General features: G+C 41.5%; 1 protein-coding gene across 4 annotated transcripts in view; it reads left to right on the forward strand.

The window, feature by feature from the left end:
* The window catches only part of LOC122878465 (SPRY domain-containing SOCS box protein 4-like), a 52,278-nt gene that overhangs the window by 18,259 nt on the left and 12,181 nt on the right, over positions 1-21,838 (forward strand). For 2 of the 4 annotated variants that reach the window (XM_044201269.1, XM_044201265.1), the window contains exon 2: positions 18,660-19,548. In XM_044201269.1, coding sequence (XP_044057204.1) covers positions 18,840-19,548 — 709 coding nt within the window. In that variant the 5' untranslated portion in view covers positions 18,660-18,839. Of the gene's footprint in view, positions 1-1,439; positions 1,511-7,495; positions 7,657-18,659; positions 19,549-21,838 lie in introns of those variants that run through there. The other 2 variants (XM_044201266.1, XM_044201268.1) reach the window with 2 other exon arrangements.

Raw genomic sequence — 21,838 nt, forward strand, 5'->3', positions numbered from 1 at the left:
CCTAATGTACTCGACACCTTAGGGGGGGGCCTTGATGTCTTAAGAGTGGTGCTGATGCTTGGTGTGCTGCGGTTCGTTTAATCATTTCATCAGTGAGAATCCACAAGGCCCCAATGTTAGCAGATTAATGTAACAACTTTGTTGCTGTCCAAACCCACCCTGCACCCATCGAGCACTCCTTTCGTTGTCAAACATTCCCTCTTTTGCTCATTTGACTGCATAGTTATCAAGATAACACTCTTTCAGAATTGTGTGCTTTTGTGTAAAAAGGAGTGAAGGGAGGGAATTGAGACTGGCAGTTCATATTAATCAGTGATAATGCCGCATTGACCATATTTACATGCTCACAGGAAACCAGGTTACTGGGAGAAATTGATCAATGTTAACTGGGTTTCTATTTGTCACAAAAAAACAAGACATATTTTCTAATTTACATGTTTTAGAAAGTGGGTTACTGTCAAAGGCTAAGAATGATTTGATTTCTTAAGTACATAACGCACTGATTGCTGATAATCTCTTCGACTGGCCCAAGTTTTGCTGGGCAACGATTAAGACTCAGCAGACTGAATCACTACTCCACAGAAGCTACACTTAAGGAAAAGCAGCCGGCGCTTTGAGTGCTTTACTTAACAGATGGAGTTTTTGAGGAGTAAAGTAGTGCTTGACCACATGGAGTAATGTTGGCAATGAAGCTGTAGCAGTGATTTCCCTGTCTGTCACACAGTTCTCTGCATTGACTCACATTAACATACTTAATTCATAACACTAGAAAGTACTAACGCACCATTGCTACTTCTTAAATTTGTGTTTGTGCACCCCACAGAATTGTTGCATCAATATTTCCCTCTCCTGATCATCAAATTAAGCTTGCCAATGACAGGCAGGGGGCACCACCCCCCACCCCCTCTTTTTAATGTTTGAAGAGGAGTGGTATTAAAATTGAACATTAAGATTGCCGAGGCACATGAATGTTCAAAAAAAGCAGAGGTCTCCCTCTTCTTTTTCTTTTCCCTTTATTTGTTCCTTTCTTGTCTCTGTCACTGTCTCTTATTTTGAATTGCTTCATCATGGCCTGAATTTGAACTGGACCCAAACCAATGCAGATTTTCTCAGGAGAACATCCACTAGCACTGTAGTGGCACTTTAATATGTATGATGCAAAACATTGTTAGACCATTTCCTCCAATTGTGCCTTGAGTATTGAGTGTTTGAGCTCATTAAGATGCTCTGCCAACTACTGTTTATAATATTAGGAGCACCTCTCCTTGGCTGCTGTAAATGGACCAGTTTGTTTTAACCCACATGGCAAACATGTCTGTCTTTTGTTTTATCAAAACAACGCCCTTCAAATGTAATATAACCTCCCACCAATGGGCAAAACACCTTCTTGTGTGTTTTTAGTGTCACCCTAATCAAACCTTGGCGTCTTTTCTCAACAGGAAATAACCAGAGCTTGATAGTGTGGCCTGTTGACGTTTATCAAGACGACTGCACTCAGATGGATTAAGAGGTTGGCTTCCAATCCCACAACCAACTCTGCTCATCCACCTTCATTACATACTTCAGCACTGCCTTCATTGTTTCTTAGCTGTTTTTCCTTCTATATTCAAAGCCCAGAAACGGTCAAAGCCATGCATTGTGTTGGATGGTATTGGTGGTGATGGAACGATGAGTTTCTGTTCATTGAGCAAACACTGACCCCATAGTGACCCCAGCAAGTAGTGTGTGATATGCCTTCGTTTGATAGTTCCCCCCCCTCCCCCTGGTGAAGGGAAGTGGTTGATTGTTAGTGATGTGAAGAGAGACCGACTGATTTCCATGACCTACCTCGCGTTCTATAACCCAGCTGTGGAAACCTGATCTGACTGGTTTGGGCTTACATGTAGGCACAGGGAAGCTGCTCCAAGGCGGCTGCTAAATATTTCAACAGGTCCTAACCCAAAAGCAGCTGATATGTACTGCAGACTTAGAGTTTTGGCTAATGTTTCATCCCAGAGAGGCCTATGTCACCAACCTAATTGCTACAGCACACAGAAGTACAATACAGCATTGTGTGAGAATTCAAGCTACAGAATCAAGTCTTTCCTAAAACTAAATATAGGTCAAGTAAAGCATCAGTATGATATTTATAGTAAAATATTACAGCAAAAACTGCTGCAAAATACAAAGCAAAGCATTTGGCAGCATGTTGTAGACAGAAAGCTCAGACTTGACACAAGTAGAGATGAGCTTTCGTGCAGCCTTCACAGAGGAACTTGAAAACACTGTTTCAGTCTGACAGATTGATTTTAACAATGTTAAGCTTGCAGTGATGTCCACAGCTGTTCAAACAACTGGAATCTTCTGACTTAATGCCCCTCAATTTGTAATATGTATGCTGTCCATTTTTCTAATCACATCAGTGTGTGAAGAGACTGTTGGTGTGGTCAGGGTGTATGTGTGTATATGGAAGCTTATGAAAGCATGACACAAGTGCAAGTAAGTGCTGAAGCAACCAGTAGCTCATCCTGCCAGTTTTCCAGTCTCACTCAACAGCTATGTTCAAATAGTGAACTTTTTATGGCTTCACCAGACTAATGAAGACAAACAGTTTTCCCAGTATGCCTAAATGGCTACGACAAAAAGATTAGCATGTGAAAGCTTTTTTTTGTTTTGTTTGTTTTTATGTCTGCAACTAATTATAAACTGATTATTTTCATTATCACTTCATCAGCCAATTATTTTCTGGATTAATTGTATAAAACCTAGTCTAAGCTTTGTACCACCTGGGCTAAAAGATGTCGAGCAACACAGATGCTCATCAGCACTGAAGGGGTTGGTAGGACGGGGGAAAGGAAACCGAGGCTGAAGAAGAAGAAATGGTAGAAGCCCCTCCAGAGTTGTTTATGCTTCGCAGGTTAGGAGCCAAGTGCTATTCTGGTGGTTCAGCTACCCTAAGTGTCAGTTAGCATCCCGTTAATATTGTCCAGCTATATAGTCATCTCTGGCACTGAAGAAAAGGGATTGAGTAGTGGTGTTACTGCTGCCACTGTACAGGGGAAAGCCCTGTAAGTTTGACTCGACCGTCATGGCTGAGCATTAGCATGCAGATTGTAAGTGAGCTGAGCTGATGGTGACAGAAAATGTCCATCACAATGTTCCAGAGCCCAAGGTGACGTCAACAGATGTCTTGTTTTGTCCAAAACCCCCGCTGAGTGGCGGACACTGTTGTTTACTGTTAAATCTGTGAAATGAGCAATTCATCTCTCTCTCTCTACTTGACATCATATTCACATTAATAATCTTTTTTTTCAGACTTGATCACCTTCATATAGTTTAGATTACAATATGGAAGCACCATGAATCATATCCAAATTATAATCATATTATCAAAGAGTTCCATCTGTACTCTTTACCTGCCTAGGCCTGTTAAAGGCCAAATGAGGCTGCAGCATATCCCAGTGTGTGCTGGACTAAAGGGAAACCCTAGATCACAAAGAAACATAAGGCTAACACACAGACTCGCAAACACCTATCAGCAATTTGTCAGTGGACTGTGGGAGGAAATCCACGCAAACGCAAGGAGAACCTGCAACTCAACACAGAAAGGCCCTAATGTGTGTGGTGTGTGATTATGGCTCCGCAACAAAGCCACCCCAATGTTGAGGTGCTAAATTAGAAATATTGCCATGTGTGAATGTGAATATCATCAGGCTCTAAATTCTGTAATGTTTACCAACAAGTTCTATGATTATTATTATTTTTTTTTCATTTACTGGCCGTTTTGGGCTTGCAACGTCAAATAATTGCTTAGTTTACTTAATGATCACAGTTCTCTGTGAAAAGATTTTACTTTTCTATTACTTGGGAGACATTACCTTGGAGACAGGTTTACCTTTGTATGTCTCTGGTGTTTGGATTGCAGTCGTGTGTGTGTGTGTGTGTGTGTGTGTGTGTGTACACAAGAAAGAACTGGATTCCCAGAGAGGGTTAGCTTTGGATCCTACTTCCAACACGTGGTTGCCAACAGATTCTTCTTTTGGGCAAATGGAGACATGGAGATGGCAAACTGCTACTCATACTTGGCTATTGGGTGTGTCTTTGTCTGAGGAGCAGGAAGTAATTTGGACAAATGGGTCTATTGACCACTACCTTGGCTGATTGGACTCTTTGATCTGCACATTGTAAAGTAATCAATCTACTTTATGGGGGATGAAAAGGGAATGATTTTATGTTTTTAATCATAATGCAGTTTATATGTTTTATGCTGTTTTTGTTTCCATCAAGGTTTAATGGTACTGTGTAGTATGTTTTACTCTTTTACTCTCGTTCTTAAATTTCTACTCTTTCCTGTCTTCTTTCGTTCCATATGTGCATTCTTTGACTTGACCTACCGCCATCCCTATTGTTCCAGTTCCACACTGTTTTCTTGCCAATTTCCCCAATCCTTTTCTGTCCCTGCAATCAATTGTGCGCTTAGTTCTTGGTGTTGCAGTCAATGAGACAACTAAAATGTGTTTTTCCTTCTTCTCGTAATGATTTGTGCCCCTAAATGACCAAACAAGCCCGCAAACACATGGATGCCTGTTGAGTGCAGTTCTGGCCCAGTCTTTCTGACTCCTGCTTGAGGTCATTCAGCTTCTTGCTGCACTCCTATCAATACACCAGACCACATCAAAGGTAGTCCTGCGGCAAGCAGCAGCAGCCTTCAGCATGGGTGGGTGGTGTTGAATCTGTTATGAATGTGGTGAGTTTGCATTTTTTGTACAGTGAAAACTCCAGTGTGGTTTTCTTGCTCGAGTGAATTTGATTCAAGTCAGATTGCATTAATGTATGCGGAATTCAGCATAAAACACTGACTGAAGAGTGCAAGCATGCAGAGTGGAATGCTGTTGTGCATCTACAGAGGGGGAGTTACAAGTGAGAGGATGGCTTTCTTGTCTCGTAGGGGAGAAAGATGAGAAGGAGAGAAGCATGGATACATAGGTAGGGAGAGCGGGGGATGGTGTCAGAGCCAAAGAAGAGGAAGAGAAAGAAGGCTTGGGTGGGGTACTTTGTCATAACTGAGCTTATCGTACACACAAATCTTAATAAAAAAAGCCTCATTGAATTATTCTGCTGGGCCAAACTTATTTGTTTGAAATTTAACCAAATCACATTTTTAAAGGCACAAAACACAATTAAAAAATAGAACCGCAGGATAAATCTGTTTGAATTTAGGTGGCGTGGCCTTTACTCTGGTTCCACCCTCAGGCCACTTTACATTTGGCTTTACTTGCCCTACTAGTGGTAAGGCCATGTTTAGACATTGGCACTAACTGCAAAAACCCAGCCAGCCTCATTTCAATGAGACTACAGCATTGGCAGAAATGCCTGAAAAGGATTCAGAAATGACAATATTTGTCTGTGTTTAATCCATCCAGCAAGTTAGTTTTTGGTGAGCTTCACAGCCTCGTGGGGTCAACAGCTGGCCTGTATATGTTTTAGTCTTGTTGAAAATTTGTTTGTTTAAAAGGACAAATAACGGACTGAAACAAGTAAATAAATAAATAACCTTTTTTTTTTTTTTTTAAATCAAATAAATCCTTAAAACTAAATTGAGTGAGGGGGATGCATAGATGCGACTGACCTCATTAAGATGAGTAGCAAATGTCTGAACTACACAAACCCCAGTTTACAAGACAAATTTGAATAGCTATGTTTAGTATTGTACAATGTAATAGTTTAGTTTGTTTTTGTTTAGTAGTTTGAATGAGCTTACATAAAAGCAATGTAAAAATGCAAATGGAGATGAAGAAATGCAGATCCATACCAGATTGAGTCAAAGGTGTACCAGCTCAATATATAAAAAAAAAAAAAAAAAAAAAAAAAAAGAAGCTAAATTTTCATTTTCCCCAAGTTATAGTACTCCAACAAATATACAGAGTAAGAAGTAGAAAGGGTCTGTGTCTAGAGGAAAATAGGTGGAACATGAGTTCCTGGTAAATGTAGAAAACCGTCTGCTTGTTGCCACAGCATGTAGTTGCCATGCAGCTGTGGATAGACTGGACTGCTGTCTTGGAGTGAACACAGACAGTCTGGCTTAATCCAGTTCACTTCACAGCTTGATTAAGTTGATATTGCGGTTTATCTTTTGCATTGTGAAATATTGTGCTATGATATATCATTAAAACCTCTAGGTTTCTCCCTGATCTAATGTTTGTGAAACTTACATACTCTCGAATTGACTGTGCAACTGTCACCTTGTTATCAGTGTCCATCATTTTTCCCCCACTGGCACACTTGGCCAGTAGATCAGTTTTAGTGGCCCCTTGTATATTTTCACTGACCCGGCAGGCAGAAAGTGAAAATAACTCCTTTTTTTCATCACTTAATAATGTTAGGGGGCCCTATATTGTACACTCAACACCATAAATGGACATTTCAATCATTCCCTCACACTATAAAATTAGGTAAATATTTACATTTTCAGCACAGTACATTGTTGGGATGCCGCTGTTATCTGCCCTTGCCTAATGCAAATAATATCTTGAATAGTGAGGCAGTCTATAAATTTGGCAAGGATGGGAACTATAAATCAAACGCGACCTTCCAGGCACGTGTGTTTAGGAAGTAGCTATCAACACCACATTCATCTGATGCTAGTCACAGCCCATATAAGTCACATCGCTTTTTTTTTAGACTGCTGTCCATGTTTGAATAAAACTGACCTCTATGAAAAATCCTGACTTATTCTGTCTCTACTTGGGAGATTAGTGCAGAAATGACTGCCTGCCAAAAACCCATAGCCTGAAACCAGGCGCTATCCAGGCAGAGTACATAGGCCAGCCTATGATACTCTCCCAGTTGTTTCACCACTTGGTTTATTTTGTGTATCCAGCTTCGAAGTCTGTATCTGGCTTGTAGTCTATGCTGGAAAAATAGCGATACCAAGAAGCTTCCTTTGGTTTGTGTTCACTTGTTTGAGAGAGAGAGAGACAGACATACAGTGGTGGTCGAGCGACCTTAAGAGTGAATGAAGAGCGAGCGCTGGTGAAAAGCCGGTGAATTAGGGAAATAAAACATTTTCTGATTGTTTCATAGCTGTTACTTTCTAAGCACAAATAAACACCCCCACACACTGCCGCACAACCCTGCGGCTAATCACCACAACACCTGATTTGGTCAAAAAAAACAACTTTTTTTTTTGCAGAGCAAAGTGGAAATGAGTTGTTAATCTGCAAATGTGGGAGGTGTGTTTGTGTGTCCACATCTTTTTCCACCGTCTTCTGGAGGGGCCCGGTCAGTGCATCTGTGAGAGGTTTGTTTTGTTCTGCTTGGGAAAGACTTTGAGCATGCTCCACGCTCAGCCCTCCCCTTCTCCCTCCCGCTCTCTCTTTCCCTTTATTCCCTCCTCCCTCCAGCAGCTGTTTTCCTGTCTTCGCTGGGAACTGGAGCCAGGCTGTTTTTCCCCCATCCTTGCGTCACAAGCAGGAACTTACCGACATACACAAACACACACTCTTTTTGTCAGTCTCTGCCCTGTGCCACACTCATCTGGCTGTTGACTGTGTACTGACCTCATTTTGGACTACAGACTGAAGAGCAAGTATCCCCACTCTTCTACTTGGCTGCTGTGACTGCATGTTCACATTGCTGTGTGAGAGCCGCCCGGCTGTTTGGAGAAATGCTTTCATGGTAAGATGTCTCTCTTTCTCAAAGGCCACTTCTGTCTCCTGACCTCTTGTTTGTGCTTCTTTCAGTCCATGTCATTTTCTCGGGTTTCCCGTCTCTCTATTTTCAAGACTGTTGTTGGGCTTATCCCGTGCCGACAGTTTCCAAAAGTCTTTGTGACCGTTGTGCTACAGCATTCCCAGGGTGTCCGCATGTCCCAGAAAAGTCTTGGAACGAATGAAATAAAACATCAAAGCTGCAGAATGTCTCAAATGAAATTCAATGTGATGCTGATTTCTTTACTTTTTTTTTTTTTAAGTTTAGGTTTTTGTTTGAGCTGTTTAGTGTAGTGATTTAATTTTGAGATGTCCATATATGACATGCTTAATTGTAGTAAAAAAAGTGGCTTCTTAATTCAATCCAGTCTGGCCAAGTACACTTTGATGTCCACTTGTTACATCTTTCACTTTTTTTCCCTTAAATTGTTCATGTTTGGGTCTGCATGTAAAAAGGAAAAACTGTGTTAAATCGCTGTTCCAGCTGGCCACCCTGTCGTTCCCAGCATGGCTATAGCAGCTAGCATGGGACCTTAAGTGTAGCGTTTCTCACACACGATTGACTGAGAGGTGGGAGAGAGTGACACATGATTGAAGCCTTTCTGGATTGTGTTACTCTGCTGCTACAGTAGGCCAGTTCAGTCCTGACTCATAATTACACTTGGCAGAACCTAGTAGTGTGAGCTGATTAGCTGTAAGTCTAATATGAGTGGTTAGATTAAATACTAGTAAGTAATATCCTACATTGGAAAAAAATCAGATTAAAGCAAAGTTTGGGATATCTTGTCAGCGAAACCAAATGGCATCTGGTTTCTGGTCAATCTTCATGGTGAAAATATCTTAATACTGAGTAAATAAAGTCCTATGCCATTTCTCATTTTCAACTAGACAAAATAACATGTCCAGCTATAGCTTATCTCTATCTGCTTTGGACCTCACAGAATCTTTGATCTTCCTGTCCCAGAGGTGCCTCACAGTCCTGACACACTTTGGACGCCTATTGACTGTATGCGATTTAAAAACAATCTTGCAATTTCATTGCATGTCCCACTGTGTGAGATGGGTCTAACAAAACCTCGGTGGCACCTGGTGAATCGTACTGCTGTGATGATGCAAGAGACATCAACTCGCGTCTATCTTAAGTCTAACTCAAAGAATTAATGCAGGCAAAGGTTGACTGAATGCTGTGCATCTCCTCACACTGCCTTACCTCTTCTTCTGTTAAGTTGCACTTAAACACACTTCACAAGCTTCAGCTAATGGCCAGCTGATCACTGGCATGCACATACATCCAAGATGAAAAAAAACCCATTTCCACACAACTGTAAATTTAAAATGGCATAACAGTCTTGTTATATGCTCAGAATAAAAAATATGAAATATGTGTTAAGTTGTAACTGACACTGTAGTTCTTGTTAAGCTTTGCTTTGTGTTGTCAGCGTGTGTTTTGTTGCTTGTAGAAGAAAAAAGAGGCAAGGTGTGGAATCCTAACATTGAAATGCATTGCATATCTTTATGTCAGAATTCAACCACCATTAATGTTTTATTCTTTGGATCATACTCTGGGCTACTTTAGCTGTCCTTTCGCCCTACCACTGTTTTCTCTACAACAATCCTCATATCTGTTATTATCCTCGTAACCTGTTGACCACAAACAATTTAAATCTTTCCGCCCATTTCTATCCACTTTTAACTTCACTCATCTGATTATCACGAATAATTTGATAATGGACCCTGCAGAACTGTTTAATATTTGGACTACAGAAAATGTAACTGGAAAAAAACACACACATCCAGTGAGAGGGAGTATAAAGATGTGTATGCTTAAATGTGTGTGTCAACTGCAAACTGTTTGTCTGCTCATTAATTCATCCCTGTAATGGATACTAAGCTAGCCAGTTTGTCATTGACCGAGTGAGAGGTTGTGTAGGCTACATGCGTACATGCTCATACACATGTCGTCATTGCCCCCAGCTGATGTTCAATGCGGGGGTGTGTGTGTGTGTTTGGGTGGGGGCTGCTTGTGTCAAGACTGGCTGCGCATGTTTGATATGCTAACAATGGTTGTCACGCTAACAGCGGCCTTCTTCATGTCACTGCCTCTCTTGCTCAAGATAACAAGTTTGTGCCGTGGATTCTGGTCAAGTTGCATCTTAAACAGTCCCAGCTCCTCCTTGCATCCCATCTCTCCTAGAGCAGAAGAAAATCACTGGGCTGATATTTAGATCTCCTTTTCAAATGAAGTGGAGGAGACGAAGCAGAGATTGTTCTTGGCTTGGACCCACTGTATTTGGTACTGGATAATCCCTTCCACTAAATTCAGCTCCCTTTTTTTAATTTGAAGAGGTGTCGGGTTAGATGCAGATCTCATCCGTTATTTCTTCCACTCCTTCCCCCATCAGGGTTTCCACCATCACTTGTCACTCACCTGCCCTATCAGTGTTTCTCTTCTGTCATCAGTTCTATCATCTCTCCCCTCGTTCATGTTGCTCCTTTACTTCTCCTTGCCCGTCATCTCCTTCACTGATGCTCGTCATCAACGCTGACTTTCTTCACAGCCAGCTTTTATTCTGTCCGTTCACTAACCTTTTTTATTATTAAACTAGCTTCTTCCACATCTCCTTATCCTCAACTCCCTGTGCTATACAGTGGAAAGGACAGGCTGTTTCCCTTCAATTGTACAGCACATGTATATTGTAGGTACTACATGTGATGTACATGTTAAATGCTTGGATGTAGCTATGGAGACAATAGTAATAGACCAATAGACCGTCCACCAATAGAGTTGGTGGACGGTCTAGGGGGAGTTTCTAGATGCTCATTGATGGTAACTGTAAAGTTTTTGAAAGTCTGCTACTTCAGTGCACTCTTTCACTTTGGACTATGATTTTCAGGCTCTATTAATTGTTAGTGTGAAGCCAGCGCTGTTGTTTTTTTGCCACGTCATGACTTTGACTCCTGATCCCCCAAATGTCTCTTGCCATCTTCATTGTTCATTTAAAATTAACAACTAGTTGCTTTGTTGTGGCTGCTGGTGTGACCACACTGTGGTAGTTTAATTTGAACTCCCCCACTTGCAACTGCTACTTGTTTTGTTGGTTTCATTTTCATAGTGAGATCAACATAACTCGTGTTTCGTGACAGCAGTAAGGCTTGCAAATGACTTGAGTTGAGTTTCCCCAACTATTCATTGTGGAACCTCACCTTCCATGAAAAATAAAATAAAATGTAATTGTGTACCACCTTTCATACAAGAAATCCAGCTCAAAGTGCTGCTTTACAACCAAGAAATTAAATGCACCAAGTGCTTCACATTTTTAAAAGAAGAAAGATTTGAGGGGGAGACAGAGCTTGGAGAAAAAGTGACCCTGAATGCAATTTTATTTTTTTATTTTTTATTTTTTTTGCTCTTCTCACTTGTTATTTTTCAAATAAAATAAATCTTTGTGCCAAAAATTAAGTGGCGGGGGCTGCACCCCTGATTTTTCTGTTTTTGGGAACCTCCAATAAACCAGCAGCAGATGAGAAATGAATACAGTTTAATTGTAGAGCGGATTTATCGGTTGGCCGATATTGGCCTATCATAGGTACACTTCAAATATGAGAGTCAGAATGGGGGGAAAGAATCCAGGAAATCACATTGTAGGATTTTTAAAGAATTTATTTGCAAATCATGGTGGAAGTATTTGGTCAATAACAAAAGTTCATCTCAATACTTTGTTATATACCCTCTGTTGGCAATGACAGAGCTCAAACGTTTTCTGTAAGTCTTCACAAGGTTTTCACACACTGTTGCTGGTATTTTGGCCCATTCCTCCATGCAGATCTCCTCTAGAGCAATGATGTTTTTGGGCTGTTGCTGGGCAACTTGGTCTTTCAACTCCCGCCAAAGATTTTCTATGGGGTTGAGATCTGGAGACTGGCTAGTCCACTCCAGGACCTTGAAATGCTTCTTACAAAGCCACTCCTTCGTTGCCCGGGCGGTGTGTTTGGGATCATTGTCATGCTGAAAGACCCAGCCATGTTTCATCTTCAATGCCCTTGCTGAGGTTGAGGTTTTCACTCAAAATCTCACGATACATGGCCCCATTCATTCTTTTTACACGAATCGGTCGCCCTGGTCCCTTTGCAGAAAAATAGCCCCAAAGTATGACATTTCCACCGCCATGCTTCACAGTAGGTATGGTGTTCTTTCTCCTCCAAACACAAGTTGAGTTTTTAACCAAAAAGTTCTATTTTGGTTTCATCTGACATTCTCCCAATCCTCTTCTGGATCATCCAAACGCTCTCTAGCAAACTTCAGACGGGCCTGGACATGTACTGGCTTAAGCAGGGGGACACGTCTGGCACTGCAGGATTTGAGTCCCTGGCGGCGTAGTGTGTTACTGATGGTAGCCTTTGTTACTTTGGTCCCAGCTCTCTGCAGGTCATTCACTAGGTCCCCCCGTGTGGTTCTGGGATTTTTGCTCACCTTTCTTGTGATCATTTTGACCCCACGGGGTGAGATCTTGCATGGAGCCCCAGATCGAGGGAGATTATCAGTGGTCTTGTATGCCTTCCATTTTCTAATACTTGCTCCCACAGTTGATTTCTTCACACCAAGCTGCTTACCTATTGCAGATTCAGTCTTCCCAGCCTGGTGCAGGTCTACCATGTTGTTTCTGGTGTCCTTTGACAGCTCTTTAGTCTTGGCCATAGTGGAGTTTGCAGTGTGACAGTTGTGGACAGGTGTCTTTTATACTGATAAAGAGTTCAAACAGGTGCCATTAATACAGGTAACAAGTGGAGGACAGAGGAGCCTCTTAAAGAAGAAGTTATAGGTCTGTGAGAGCCAGAAATCTTGCTTGTTTGTAGGTGACCAAATACTTATTTTTTACCAAGGAATTTACCAATTAATTCATTAAAACTCCTACAGTGTGATTTCCTGGATTCTTTCCCCCCATTCTGACTCATAGTTGAAGTGTACCTATGATGAAAACTACAGGCTTCTCTCATCTTTTTAAGTGGGAGAACTTGCACAATTGGTGGCTGACTAAATACTTTCTTGCCCCACTGTATCTCTTGACTCTGCAGCAGTGAACCATAAGTTAATGTTAGTGACTGTTACATTATTACATTAACTGTGAAATATTGCTGCAGATGACATGTTTTGATAAGCAAGAAAAAAGCACTTCTAATTGGAGTTCAATTCTTTGAAATAATGGTTCAGAATCTGAACAAAGCTGTAGCATGAATCTCATAGCTTGATAGAGTAGAGAATATGGTTTAGTAGAGAGCAGTGGTGGAATGTAACTAAGTACATTTAGTGCTGTAGTTTGGTACAATTTAGATGTACTTGAGTATTTCCATGGTGTTTGCTACTTGACCAACTGACTGATACTGAACAGTACTGATGTTTATTTAGCTATTTATTCTATTTTCTCAGTGTACATTTCTTGAATTGGTTGACAAGGTATATTTAACATGTATAAGAATATTTAACATGAATATTCTTTTAATAAAGTTTTTTTTTTTTTTTTTTTTTTTTTAAGAAAGCATCCTTCGGAGTACCTTTTTTTGTATAGGCATATTGGTGCACAATCCACATAAAAAAAGGTCTATTTTCATTCCAGCTCAATCATCTGCTGGAATGATCTTGGCTTATCAATTGTTAGTTCATCTTGCAATTACTAACCAGCACGTCACAATATCAAGAGTAAGGAAATGCCTCCCTTTTTCTACCTTATTTTTTTTTCTTGTGTGCAGACATTGCCGATAAAGGGCTCAATCAGTTAGAATCGTGTGTGTGAGGAACGGCTCTGTGCACAGGAGGGCACAGGCAGTACTGCCAGTCAAGCACTGGGGTGAAGTTGGATTGTCACCAGCTGGAAGTGCCTTTTTGATGTCAGCAGCTCCATGTGGATGGCATCAAATATTCCCAAACGAGAGCCTGACAGGACCACTTCTCTGCCTCTCTGTCTTGCTCCCGAAAACCCCCTCTGGCTGGTGATGCAGCCAGGATCAAGCAGAATGTAGATTTATTTTCTTTTTTAACTGGATACTGTTTTATAGGCTGTGGAGGGCAGACAGGCAGACATTAATCACATTTTTTTCTTTGGTTAAGCCCAATTATTTCTATTGAAGTGCTGCTGTGATATTTTAACCCAGCAGGACACACAGTCCACTATATATATACACAAATATGTAACATCCGATTTCCTTAGTGAAACTATTGTATACCAGTGCTACCCACCACTAGCACCACTGTCACAAGCCTAATACGCGTACTTAAAAAAACGCGCACGTAATAATGTGATAATAGACTTGGACTCAGGCTAGGCTTGGCTGCTGTGGTTGAATTGCAGACATCTGTGTATGTCACTGTATGTATTGAGATTAATGGTCACTGTGAATCTGGAATGCTATCTAAAACATAATAGATTTTCCTCTATTTCTCATCATGTTTTCTCTCTGCCCCTCCTGATTCCCATGAATCATTTCTCTCTGGCTTGTCTCTTAATTGTTTGGCCCAGTGTTTCCCCACTGATGCTTAATGCACTAGGAATTGCCAGAAACATGTTGAATGAAATTGTGTATGAGCAGTAAGGGCTTGTATTTGTTATTTATGTTACACATACACAGTCACAAATGTCAACTGAGTGGTCGCTAGCCAGTGTGTGATAAATATTCGTCTCGTTTATCACAAAATGGCTTCATGTGTCTGGTGGTATAAATGAATTAATATGGAAATACAGACCTTGTCACTTTTCATGGGTTGTGGTCATGAGATAGTGTTCTGCAAATGACTTTGTCTGCGTTGAGTCCTCAGTCTTGTGTGTTGTCAAAGTTGTTGCCCATTTATCACGTCGTTGGTTACGTTTTTTTTCTTGATCTCACATCTCCTGTCACCTCCACAATTCACTACATATTTACTTAGTGAAATTTAAACACACTGTAAACATAAAACCACGATGTGTGAAAAAAGTTTACCTGCTCTTTGTGATCAGAAGCCAAAATAATGTATGCATTCTTTGTCAGTTAAAAAAATCTGGCAGATGAGATTCCAGTAATTTAACACTCAGCTGCAGGCAACATTGTCTCATTTTATGCAGACTTGATGAGTTGTGTATGGTTGCAGAAGGTTATCAAGTTGAAGTTGTTTCCATTTGTTGCCTTTTACAAGTTGTAGTTAGTTGTATTTTAAAGTGAAAAATGTACAAATCTTACCTTTCAGTCTTTTTCAATTTACTAGGGTTGAGCTGAGAGTAGTTTATCACTGAGTAGAATTAAAATGTTTTATTTGGGATTCACAATGGTTAAAGGGACTCCAAACTGTGTAGATGCAATCAATTAATTATATATCATACTATCAAAGATAATCATAAATAATAACTTTAAGTCCCAGGGGCACCACTCTTCTTAATGAAGAGAAATGTCTCCTAAAGTACACAAAACTATCAATTTGGAATATGAAATTAAATTGAAACTGAAATTAATAATTTAACTATAACCAAAATTACCACGGATAGCTAGTAGGTTGAAGCATTTGGAGTTCAACATAGAAGAGGTTGGCAAATTACTCACTCTTGTGAAACATTAAAGAAGCCAGCATAATTATACACAAGTATTTATTAATTATGAAATTAATAAAACAAAAACACACAATATGAAGACTAACTAACTCTAAATACACTACACTAAAGAACAAAGGATGATTAGGTTTAGAATGACGGTGCCAAGTTTAAAGGAGTTAGTTAGCATGCAAAGACTGTCTGTGTGGAGCATAACATCAGCAACTAACATCAGCTTAGCATGTGGTTACCAAATTAACCTAATACATAAACACATCACAACAAAAACTCAAAAAAAACACACATCCGTACATGTACATAATTAACTAAACAGTCCTGTGCTTAGCCAAGTACACTGTTACTCTGCTATGCCCAGTTACCGTCCGTCAGGAGGGAAAGAAGTCTTGCTTTAGGCATTGCTGCCCCATTAGCCAGTGGTCCGTTGTCGTGTACGGGCCAGGCAGGGGATAATGGTGTTTCCTTTGAAGAAGAGTCTTTTGCTGTGCAGTGTCCATTTGTAGAGATCGAAGGAAGTCAGTCGCTTGTCTTTGTTGTCCTCACAGTTAACAGCTTGGCTTTAACTTGCTTCATGCTTCTTAAAGTTAGCTGGCAGGCTTTGTGCATTATCCGTTGGCGCTAAACTTTATAGCAGAGATCTAATAGACCCTCGCAGCACTGCTGTAGATCAGGAAATTGGGTCTGCTGCATGCTTCTGGTGAGCAGATTGCACGGGGGGGGCGGTAAGCAGTCCTCCTTCCAGGAGGAAAAGTTCAGTTGGGTGTCTGCTGGTGAGCAGGCCACATTGAGAGCAAGACAGCCACGGCTGTGTGCCACAGTAAAGGATTCCAGGAGAAAGAGGGCGAACAATGGCCATTGACACTTTTTTATTTACCGGGTCACAGGTCAGACTGGCCAGTAGTGGCTGGGATGCTGCGTTCAATGCTCTGTATTTTGCAATACAGAACGCATGCAGTCTCCTAATGAAAGTTCAATTAAAAATCACACAAATTAATGAATTCATCTGTGGAGTCCCTACATTTTTTATAATCATATGATCTGCTTAATGAGGTAACTTAAACCTGTTAACCGTTCCTGCTGCAGCTTTCAGACCGTGGTCAGGAAGCACAGGGAAGACTTTTTTTCTTCCATGGCTGAAGTTAATGCTAACATCGGGGCTAACCACCTTCACCTTTTAGACACGGGAACGTCTTGGGTATTAAGGAGCTGCAGCGTTTATTCATGTGCAAACTATAACCTACACTGTACATTTACTGCCACTAGACAACTTCACCGCTTACCTTTCCCTCTGCTCCGATCGCCAACACCTGTCTGCTCTGAATGCAGTCACACTCGCTCAACCACACACTCACTACGCACTGCCCTGTTCCTTAAAGGAGCCACACTACTATAATAACAAATAGGGAGGAAAAGTAAAGAGACTGGGTGAGGATGGGTTGTGAATGGGCTCAAATGTGCCATATGAGGACCCTCGTAGACATAATACATTCCCTAGCCCCTTACCCTAACCTTAACCATAACCTAATTCTAATCTAACAGCCCTTTGAAGTTGTGAGGACCAGCCAATAATGTCCTCACTCTGTAAGAAAGAAAAAAATGTTTCAGTCCTCACTATGTACTACGCATGCACGCACGAACGCACATACACGTGTGTGTCAAGCCTCCCCTGGTGGGTCAGTACCAGTTACTGTTCTGTTCTTTCCCTGGAAGAATTGTGTAGAAACTGAGAAAAACATTTGAGGGATTGCATATAGGAAGGAGTGAGAGGACAAGGAGTAAGGTACAACACATTTGCTTGGTCCTATAGGGAACCTGTGTATGTGTTTGGAAGTAGCTTGGGGCTTTCTATTTGCTTCCTGTGAAAGCTCAGCCATGTACATGTTACATTTTCTTATAAAGACTTATACTGTATAAACACATTTGTTTACTCAGTGAAGAAGGAATTGGCTAAGAAGAGGGAATGCAAATTGCATGACCTATTCAGAGGAAGTCAGCAGCAAGTTTCAGCAGTGCACACTTTTCAAATGACTTTCAAGGTATCAAGTGACAAAAAAAAAAGTCACACAGACTCAAATGTGTGTTTGTCCACACTCCAGACTAGTAACTGAAGACAGGAAATGCTTTTCTAGTAGAATGCTAGAAGTGAAGAGACGTTCATCCTTCATTTCTCCTTCCCCGTCACTAACCCCTCCTCTCGGCAGCTCTGGCTGGAAGTCAGCGCTGTTGATGCCGTATTTCTGCCTCTGTCTCTGCCAGTCTCTGTGTGATGTACATACAAAAGAAACAAGAAGTCCTCCTTTTTATCAAGTTTTATAATCCAGGGAGAGCTGTAGCTAACGATTATTTTCATTATTAATGAATTGCCAAGTGTTTTCTCGATTTAATAGTTTAGTGTATAAAACTAGAGAAAATGTAGAAAAATAAAAAAAAAAAAAAAAAAAAAAAAAAAAAGGGAAAATCCCAGAGTCCAAGGTAGCATCTTCAAATGGCCTGTTTTGGCCAACCAACAGTCGAACATCCAATGGTATTCAGTTTTACTAAATTGCTGCAGTAAGTTTGGTATTGTCAGTTGTTTGAACAGACTTTCATGGTATGAGTGTTGTAATACAAGAAAAACAGCAAATCCGCACATTGAGAAGCTGGCACCATCAAATGTTTGGGGGGGGAATATCCATCTTATAAACTGATGCAGACTACTTGTAGTTTAAATACAAACTCGCCTCAGAAAGTATACCTTTTATACTGGAGTACTATATGACATTGATACCTGTTCAATCGAATCAAGGAAATCAGTCAAGCGGAGTGTCCTGTCTGCTCAGTAATTACTGATTAGCCAAGAGTGACTGATGTTAAACAATTTTAAGGTGGGGTCCGTGATTCTAATCCAGTACATGTCTTTTTGTCAAATTCAGAGAATATCTCCTCACGTTCTGTGTGTGCGCGCTGAAAAAAACTCCAGTGTTTGTACACAGCCCTGACTCTGTAAATACTAAACAAACAAAGTGGCACAGACCAAGCCACGCAACACTATTCCAGCCATGATTTGTGCGTCGGGTAAAGTTAAATGTCTTGCCCACGGACATTCAGCTTACTTTCTAGTTTGCCAAGATATGCTGTTGTTGTGATGTTAGCTATAGTAGCAGCAGAGTTGTGTGTATCGCTGTCTGGAGCTGCTGTGCTGGCTCTGGGAAACAGTCTCGTACTCTCTGGCTGTTAGCTTCGCAGCAGCAACTGTAGCTACAGTCTGCTAACCCCACAACCTAGCTAAAGTTAGTTACATTTCTTGTTGTGTCTTGTTCGCTCTTTGTAATGGTATTTGTCATGGCATTGGATTTCTCCAGAATCGCATACCCCACCTTTTAAGACTGTACATTACATAATGTTTTCATTTTGTATGTTTCAGGAGTGTGGTTTCCTCTGGCTGAAGACGGCGTGTGTGTCCAACAGCACCTTTCTACCCAGGACCCACTGTGTTGCCATTGTGCCCATGAGGTAACGTCAGGACCTTCCACCCCCTCATTGGTACCCTTGGTCCATCCATTTCCCTCCCCTCTGTCCCTTCCTCCCTTGGACCCACCCAGCCATGGGCCAGAAGATCTCTGGCAGTATCAAATCAGTGGATGCACGCGGGGAGCCCTCATATCGGCCAGTACGCAGAGAACTGCGGGGCCCAGATTTCTGTCGGCCCCCCAGGCTGGACTTACTGCTGGACATGCCATCAGCCAGCCCTGAGACCCAGCTTCGCCACGCCTGGAACCCTGATGACCGATCACTCAATGTCTTTGTTAAAGAGGATGACAAGCTGACGTTTCACCGGCATCCAGTGGCACAGAGCACAGACTGTATCCGTGGGAAGGTGGGCTACACCAGGGGCCTCCATGTTTGGAGAGTTCACTGGCCGGCCAGACAAAGAGGCACCCATGCTGTCGTGGGTGTGGCCACTGCTGAAGCACCTTTACACTCAGTGGGCTACACAGCCCTTGTGGGCTCGGACTCTGAGTCCTGGGGCTGGGACCTGGGTCGGAACAGACTCTACCATGATGGGAAGAACCGGCCCATATCCACCTCAGCACCCACATACCCCTGTTTCCTGGAGCCAGACGAGTCATTTGTGCTCCCCGACTCTCTGACAGTAATACTGGATATGGACGAGGGAACACTGAGCTTCATGGTAGATGGACAATATCTGGGAATAGCTTTTAGAGGGCTAAAAGGCAAGAGACTGTATCCCATCGTCAGTGCTGTGTGGGGGCACTGTGAAGTATCTATTCGCTACGTCAACGGACTAGATCGTAAGTGGCACAACAGAGACACATAGACACACACACACATGCTTGAAAAGCCAGTCAGTGAAAGTATAATATTTGACAAGCTGCTGAATTGGGATTGTGTAATTTGTGCAGATATTTTTTGTTTCACTATTTTTAATTATTTTGAGTTGATACAGCTTTTTAAGATATGTTCGTGCACTACTGTGTGTCGATACCTAATTCAACGCTATTCATTTTCACTTCTATTACATCAAATGTCAATTACTCATAGCCCTCTATTTACCCAATTGTCTATCGAATATGAAGACAAGCACCTGTTTTAGTACTGCCGTTTGCATATGTCACTGCAGAAACTTGAAGGGTGGGTAATTTTTCAAAGTGCAGAGATATTTTGCTTATGTATGAGGCTTCAGGCTTATGTTTAGACCTGCTCATCAAGGCTGTAAAGGCCCAGGGTGAGATTTATGCTGTAACAACGTGTGAGTCTAGTGACAAAAAAGGGTAGGACCAGAGTGGGAGAGGAGGAGGAAGAGAGAAACACGTTTCTGGGAAAAAATGTGCATTCAGTCATCAGTTATGGGCTATGGCCAGTTGTGTGTGTCTGCTTTCATGACAAAGTGCTGTTGTTTTGAAGAGAGAGAGAAAGGAATCAGTCAGACAGTAGAGTCATTTTGACAGCTTCACTAAACTCCTTTTTACAGGAGAAGACAGTCATACAATCCTTAGTGTGGCTGAATAGTGTCTTTACTGTGTAACATGTGTGACACATGGGGGATTTTTACAGTTTTAAAAACTACATCCTCATGGTGTGGCTAATTTCCAAATACTTAACACCTGGTCTTGGCTCCAGCAATGTACAGGATTTAAGATTTAAGGCAAGACGGGGAAAGCTTTACTTGCAGATTTGTCATTTTTTCTTCAAAGAGCATGGGGGATGGATACACAGTGCACAATTCTGTCTGCACTGATCTATAAAAAGCCCACAATGAGAGGGACTGCTGCTTTGTTTACCAATAGGAAGCAGCTTAAACATGCTCTCTGCGCACTATTTCTAGTCTGCTTCCCTCTATTGCTTTTTAGCACTCTCTCAAGTCTTCAGACAGTTTTCCTCAAACTTTCACACACTCGGGGAGCAAAACAAGAAAACTGTATCCAACTCTGATGTAATAGGAATATCTATTTCACAGCTGTCCTGAAGTCACCATAAATATCAGTCTGTGTGTGTGTGTCAGCTTGTCTTTTTTCGATGTTTCTCTCTAACCTGCCGCTCTTTTCTGTTAAATGTTATCATTCCAACTAGTAGAGTCAATCAAGTCTGCTCCTCAGATTGTGTAATAGCCCTTAGTCCTCCCTCCTGCTGTAGCCTGCATGTTGCCCAAAGACCCAAAGCGGGCTGGGGCATTGCAGACAGTGAGGCATGGACACCATGTCCGTGGCTGCGAGCCATGTGTGTGTATGTGTGGTGCCGGACAACAGCCAGTAGAGGAGGAATTCTGGAAGATGTCCCAGTGTGCCTCTGAGCTCAGCGTCTGGCCTTGCATAGTGGGAAATGTCGTGGTGTGTGTGTGTGTACAGTGTTAAGTAGCTTACGTGCACATGATGTACAGTGGCCCATTTTCATGCTTCATTAAAACATGGTACAGTACAAAATCTGTCATGCATTTGGAAGATCATCATTGTCACCTGTGGTTTATGAAATGTTCTCACTGTTTTGGTTTCGGTGTAAGATCTAGCTAGAGTGAAAAATATGTTCTTGAAGCACCAATATTTAGGAGATATCTTCAATTAATGAACTTAAGTGTCCTTTCATTTGTTTAAAATTGCATTAAGCAGTATTTTTTGTATTAACACTGAATTAAATTATTTCACATTTAAGTGGAAGGATAGCTAGTACTGTTGAGAATCAACATCCTCTCCTCAGTTCTCTGCGTCTTTTAAAGGCCTCTAGCTCATTGTTTTGGTAGCCGATTCATATAAAACTGCAGTAACTGCTGTATGCTACCTGCCCTGGGGGAGTTGAAGGAAATGGGTTACTGGTGAACACATTTTAACAAAACACAGAATGCCACATATTTTCCTCATGAATTGGCAGACTAAACTGATGCTGAAATGTCAGTGAATATTGGGTTTATGTGGTCTTACAGCATGTAAGCATGTAGAAAGAGGACTCCAAAGTAATGCCCATGTTGCCCCCTTTGTGCCAAATGTGTCAGGAGTTGTTTGCTTAAAGGGTAACTCCACCAGTTTTACACATCAAAGTCTGTTTAGAGGTCTTGGGGAGTACTACTGCATATGTGGGGAAAAAAGTTGT

This window comes from Siniperca chuatsi, linkage group LG7 (genome assembly GCF_020085105.1).
Source record: "Siniperca chuatsi isolate FFG_IHB_CAS linkage group LG7, ASM2008510v1, whole genome shotgun sequence".
Classification (NCBI taxonomy): Eukaryota; Metazoa; Chordata; class Actinopteri; order Centrarchiformes; family Sinipercidae; genus Siniperca; species Siniperca chuatsi.